The sequence below is a fragment of the Lampetra planeri genome, unplaced genomic scaffold (assembly GCF_965212315.1).
Source record: "Lampetra planeri unplaced genomic scaffold, kcLamPlan1.2.h2 scaffold_944, whole genome shotgun sequence".
Taxonomy (NCBI): Eukaryota; Metazoa; Chordata; class Hyperoartia; order Petromyzontiformes; family Petromyzontidae; genus Lampetra; species Lampetra planeri.
In genome coordinates, this window is record NW_027615766.1 from 25001 (window position 1) to 32500 (window position 7500).

General features: G+C 58.3%; 1 protein-coding gene across 1 annotated transcript in view; it reads right to left on the minus strand.

The window, feature by feature from the left end:
* The window catches only part of ILK (integrin linked kinase), a gene marked incomplete at both ends in the record, with an annotated part of 31702 nt that overhangs the window by 22620 nt on the left and 1582 nt on the right, over nucleotides 1-7500 (minus strand). Inside the window, 3 exon segments of the mRNA XM_078624734.1 lie at nucleotides 4656-4741; nucleotides 7033-7099; nucleotides 7101-7117. Of these exon segments, the coding sequence (XP_078480860.1) occupies nucleotides 4656-4741; nucleotides 7033-7099; nucleotides 7101-7117 (170 nt within the window).

Genomic DNA, 7500 nt, shown 5'->3' on the forward strand with positions numbered 1-7500 from the left:
GAGACACACACAGAGAGACACACAGAGAGACACACAGAGACACACACAGAGACACGCACACAGAGACACAGAGACACACACACAGAGACACGCACGTTGAGCATCTTCACCACCACGTCGTTACCCTGCCAGCGCGCTCGCCACAGCTGAGACACAGAGACACACAGAGACACACACACACAGAGACACACACAGAGAGACACACAGAGAGACACACAGAGACACGCACACAGAGACACAGAGACACACACAGAGACACACACAGAGAGACACACAGAGAGACACACAGAGACACACACAGAGACACGCACGTTGAGCATCTTCACCACCACGTCGTTACCCTGCCAGCGCGCTCGCCACAGCTGAGACACAGAGACACACAGTGAGACACACAGAGACACACAGAGACACACACAGAGAGACACACAGAGAGACACACAGAGACACACACAGAGACACGCACACAGAGACACAGAGACACACACAGAGACACACACAGAGACACACACAGAGACACGCACGTTGAGCATCTTCACCACCACATCGTTACCCTGCCAGCGCGCTCGCCACAGCTGAGACACAGAGACACACAGTGAGACACACACACACAGAGACACACACAGAGAGACACACAGAGAGACACACAGAGACACGCACACAGAGACACAGAGACACACACAGAGACACACACAGAGACACACACAGTGAGACACACACAGACACAGAGACACACACACAGACACAGAGACACACACACAGAGACACACACAGACACAGAGACACACACAGACACAGAGACACAGAGACACACACAGACACAGAGACACACACAGTGAGACACACACAGACACAGAGACACACACACAGACACAGAGACACACACAGACACAGAGACACACACAGACACAGAGACACAGAGACACACACAGTGAGACACACACACACAGAGACACAGAGACACACACAGAGACACACACAGAGACACACACAGAGACACGCACGTTCACCATCTTCACCACCACGTCGTTACCCTGCCAGCGCGCTCGCCACAGCTGAGACACAGAGACACACAGAGACACACAGAGACACACAGAGACACACACACACAGAGTGACACACAGTGAGACACACACAGACACAGAGACACACACACAGAGACACACACACACAGACACACAGAGAGACACACAGAGACACACACAGAGACACGCACACAGAGACACAGAGACACACACACAGAGACACACAGAGACACACACACACAGAGTGACACACAGTGAGACACACACAGACACAGAGACACACACACACAGAGACACACACACAGACACACAGAGAGACACACAGAGACACACACAGAGACACGCACACAGAGACACAGAGACACACACACAGAGACACACACAGTGAGACACACACAGACACAGAGACACACACACAGTGACACACACACAGACACACAGAGAGACACACAGAGACACACACAGAGACACGCACACAGAGACACAGAGACACACACACAGAGACACACACAGAGACACACACAGTGAGACACACACAGACACAGAGACACACACACAGACACAGAGACACACACAGACACAGAGACACACACACAGAGACACACACAGACACAGAGACACAGAGACACACACAGTGAGACACACACACACAGAGACACAGAGACACACACAGAGACACACACAGACACACAGTGACACACAGTGACACACACAGAGACACACACAAAGACAGACACAGAGACACACACAGACACACACACACACACAGAGTGAGACACAGAGACACATACAGACACAGAGACACAGAGACACACACAGAGACACACACAGAGACACACACAGAGACACGCACGTTCACCATCTTCACCACCACGTCGTTACCCTGCCAGCGCGCTCGCCACAGCTGAGACACAGAGACACACAGTGAGACACACACACACAGAGACACACACAGAGAGACACACAGAGACAGAGACACACACAGAGACACACACACACACAGAGTGAGACACAGAGACACACACAGACACAGAGACACACACACAGAGACACAGAGACACACACAGTGAGACACACACACAGAGACACACACAGAGACACACACAGAGACACACAGAGAGACAGAGACACACAGTGAGACAGAGACACAGAGACACACACAGAGACACACACAGACACACAGTGACACACACAGAGACACACACAAAGACAGACACAGAGACACACACAGACACACACACACACACAGAGTGAGACACAGAGACACATACAGACACAGAGACACAGAGACACACACAGTGAGACACACACACACAGAGACACACACAGAGACACACAGAGTGACACACAGAGAGACAGAGACACACAGTGAGACAGAGACACAGAGACACACAGAGACATAAACAGAGACACACAGAGACACACACAGAGACACACACAAAGACACACACAGAGACACACACAGAGACACGCACGTTGAGCATCTTCACCACCACATCATTACCCTGCCAGCGCGCTCGCTTACAGCTGAGACACAGAGACACACAGTGAGACACAGAGAGATACACACAGAGACACACACAGAGACACACACAGAGAGACACACAGACACACACACAGAGAGACACACAGAGAGACACACAGACACACACACAGAGACACACACACAGAGACACACAGAGACACACACAGTGAGACACACACAGAGACACAGAGACACACACAGAGACAGAGACACACACAGAGACACACACACAGAGTGAGACACAGAGACACACACAGACACAGAGACACACAGAGTGACACACAGAGACAGAGACACAGAGACACACAGTGACACACACAGACACAGTGACACAGACACACACAGAGTGACACACAGAGAGACACACACACAGAGACACACACACAGAGACACAGAGACACACACAGAGAGAGACACAGAGACACACAGAGACACAGAGACACACAGAGACACACAAAGTGACACAGAGTGACACACACAGAGACACACAAAGTGACACAGAGACACACACACACAGAGACACACACACACAGAGACACACACACACACAGAGACACACACACAGAGACACAGAGACACACACACAGAGACACACACACAGAGACACAGAGACACACACACAGAGACACACACAGAGAAACAGAGACACACACACACAGAGACACACACAGAGACACAGACACACACACACACAGACACACACACACAAAGAGACACACACAGAGACACACACAGAGATACACAGACACACACACAGTGACACACACACACACACACACAGTGACACACACACACACACAGAGACACATACACAGAGAGACACACACAGATACACAGACACACACACAGTGACACACACACACACACAGAGACACAGACACACACACAGAGACACAGACACACGCACAGAGACACACACACAGAGACACAGAGACACACACACAGAGAGACACACACAGATACACAGACACACACACAGTGACACACACACACACACAGTGACACACACACACACACAGAGACACAGACACACACACAGAGACACAGACACACGCACAGAGACACACACACAGAGACACAGAGACACACACACAGAGAGACACACACAGATACACAGACACACACACAGTGACACACACACACACACAGAGACACAGACACAGACACACACACAGAGACACACACACAGACACAGAGACACACACACACAGAGAGACACACACAGAGACACACACAGAGATACACAGACACACACACAGTGACACACACACACACAGACACACACACAGAGACACACAGAGTGACACACAGAGAGACAGAGACACACAGTGAGACAGAGACACAGAGACACACACAGACACACACACAAAGACAGACACAGACACACACACAGTGACACACACACACACAGAGACACACACACAGAGACACAGAGACACACACACAGAGAGACACACACAGATACACAGTGACACACACACACACACACAGTGACACACACAGAGACACACACACAGATACACAGAGACACACACAGATACACAGACACACACACAGTGACACACACACACAGAGACACACACAGAGACACAGACACACACACACACAGAGACACAGAGACACACACAGAGACACAGACACACACACACACAGAGACACACACACAGAGACACACACACAGAGACACACACACACAGAGACACAGTGACACACACACAGAGACACAGAGACACACAGAGACACACACACAGAGACACAGACACACACACACACACAGAGACACACACAGTGACACACACACACACAGAGACACAGACACACACAGAGACACACACACACAGAGACACACACACACAGAGACACACACAGATACACAGTGACACACACACACACAGAGACACAGAGACACACACACAGATACACACACACACACAGTGGCACACACACACACACAGAGACACAGAGACACACACAGAGACACACACAGAGACACAGAGACACAGACACACACACAGACACACAGAGACACAGACACACACACACACAGAGACAGGGCAGCGGGTGTGGGCTCTGCGTTGCGGCTGAATGTATCTAGGGGGGTCACGCACCTCGCCCGACTGGTTGGCGTGCAGCTTGCCCTGCAGCTGGATCTGCTTCAGGTCGATGCCGGCCTGCTTGTTCAGAGTCCCGTTGCCTGCAACAACCACAACAACAACAACAACCATGGCCACCACAACAACAACAACAACCATGACCACCACCACAACAACCATGACCACCACAACAACAACAACCATGACCACCACCACAACAACCATGACCACCACAACAACAAGAACCATGACCACCACCACAACAACAACCACCATGACCACAAGAACAACAACCATGACCACCACAACAACAACCATGACCACCACAACAACAAGAACCATGACCACCACCACAACCTTTCCCCTGTATCCCCCCCCCCCCCCCGTGTCTCCCCATGTCCACCCCCCCCCCCGTGTCTCCCCGTGTCCACCCCCCCCCCGTGTCTCCCCGTGTCCACCCCCCCCCCCGTGTCTCCCCGTGTCCACCCCCCCCCCGTGTCTCCCCGTGTCCACCCCCCCCCCCGTGTCTCCCCGTGTCCACCCCCCCCCCCGTGTCTCCCCGTGTCCACCCCCCCCCCCGTGTCTCCCCCGTGTCCACCCCCCCCCCCGTGTCTCCCCGTGTCCACCCCCCCCCGTGTCTCCCTGCGTCTCCCCCCCCCCGTGTCTCCCCGTGTCCACCCCCCCCCCGTGTCTCCCCGTGTCCACCCCCCCCCCCCGTGTCTCCCCACGTCTCCCCCCCCCCCCGTGTCTCCCCGTGTCCACCCCCCCCCCCGTGTCTCCCCGTGTCCACCCCCCCCCCCGTGTCTCCCCGTGTCCACCCCCCCCCCCGTGTCTCCCCGTATCCACCCCCCCCCCCGTGTCTCCCCGTGTCCACCCCCCCCCCCCCGTGTCTCCCCCGTGTCCACCCCCCCCCCCGTGTCTCCCCGTGTCCACCCCCCCCCCCCCGTGTCTCCCCGTGTCCACCCCCCCCCCCCCCGTGTCTCCCCACGTCTCCCCCCCCCCCCCGTGTCTCCCCGTGTCCACCCCCCCCCCCGTGTCTCCCCGTGTCCACCCCCCCCCCCGTGTCTCCCCGTGTCCACCCCCCCCCCCCGTGTCTCCCCGTGTCCACCCCCCCCCCCCCCGTGTCTCCCCGTGTCCACCCCCCCCCCCCCCGTGTCTCCCCGTGTCCACCCCCCCCCCCCGTGTCTCCCCGTGTCCACCCCCCCCCCGTGTCTCCCCGTGTCCACCCCCCCCCCCCGTGTCTCCCCGTGTCCACCCCCCCCCCCCGTGTCTCCCCGTGTCCACCCCCCCCCCCCCGTGTCTCCCCGTGTCCACCCCCCCCCCGTGTCTCCCCGTGTCCACCCCCCCCCCCCGTGTCTCCCCGTGTCCACCCCCCCCCCGTGTCTCCCCGTGTCCACCCCCCCCCCCCCGTGTCTCCCCGTGTCCACCCCCCCCCCGTGTCTCCCTGCGTCTCCCCCCCCCCCCGTGTCTCCCCGTGTCCACCCCCCCCCCCGTGTCTCCCCGTGTCCACCCCCCCCCCCCCGTGTCTCCCCACGTCTCCCCCCCCCCCCCGTGTCTCCCCGTGTCCACCCCCCCCCGTGTCTCCCCGTGTCCACCCCCCCCCCCCGTGTCTCCCCACGTCTCCCCCCCCCCCCGTGTCTCCCCGTGTCCACCCCCCCCCCCCCGTGTCTCCCCACGTCTCCCCCCCCCCCCGTGTCTCCCCGTGTCCACCCCCCCCCCCCGTGTCTCCCCGTGTCCACCCCCCCTCCCGTGTCTCCCCGTGTCCACCCCCCCCCCCCGTGTCTCCCCACGTCTCCCCCCCTCCCGTGTCTCCCCGTGTCCACCCCCCCCCCCGTGTCTCCCCCGTGTCTCCCCAACCCCCCCGTGTCTCCCCACGTCTCCCCCCCCCCCCCGTGTCTCCCCACGTCTCCCCCCCCCCCCCGTGTCTCCCCGTGTCCACCCCCCCCCCCCGTGTCTCCCCGTGTCTCCCCGCCCCCCCCGTGTCTCCCCGTGTCTCCCAACCCCCCCCGTGTCTCCCCACGTCTCCCCCCCCCCCCCGTGTCTCCCCGTGTCTCCCAACCCCCCCGTGTCTCCCCGTGTCTCCCCCGCCCCCCCCGTGTCTCCCCGTGTCTCCCAACCCCCCCGTGTCTCCCCACGTCTCCCCCCCCCCCCCCCGTGTCTCCCCGTGTCCACCCCCCCCCCCCGTGTCTCCCCGTGTCCACCCCCCCCCCCGTGTCTCCCCACGTCTCCCCCCCCCCCCGTGTCTCCCCACGTCTCCCCACGTCTCCCCTGTATCCCCCCCGTGTCTCCCCGTGTCTCCCCACGTCTCCCCCCCCTCTCCGCGTGTCCCACCCCACCCCCCGTGTCTCCCCCCCCCCCGTGTCTCCCCGTGTGTCCCCCCCCCCCCCCTCACGTGGCCGTGTCCGTGTGGTTCCCTTCCAGCACAAGTCGTTGTACGGAGTCCGCGCCACGTTCTGGCCCCAGAGTCTGGGCGTGCTCTGCACACGTAGAGACACACAGACACACACAGACACACACAGACACACGCACACAGACACACACACAGAGACACACAGACACACGCACAGATACACACAAACACACACACACAGACACACACACACACAGACACACACACACACACAGTGACACACACACAAAGACACACACACAGACACACACACACACACACACAGTGACACACACACACAGACACACACACACACAGACACACACAGACACACACACACACATACACACACAGACACACACAGACACACACAGACACACACAGACACACACAGACACACGCACACAGACACACACACAGAGACACACAGACACACGCACAGATACACACAAACACACACACACAGACACA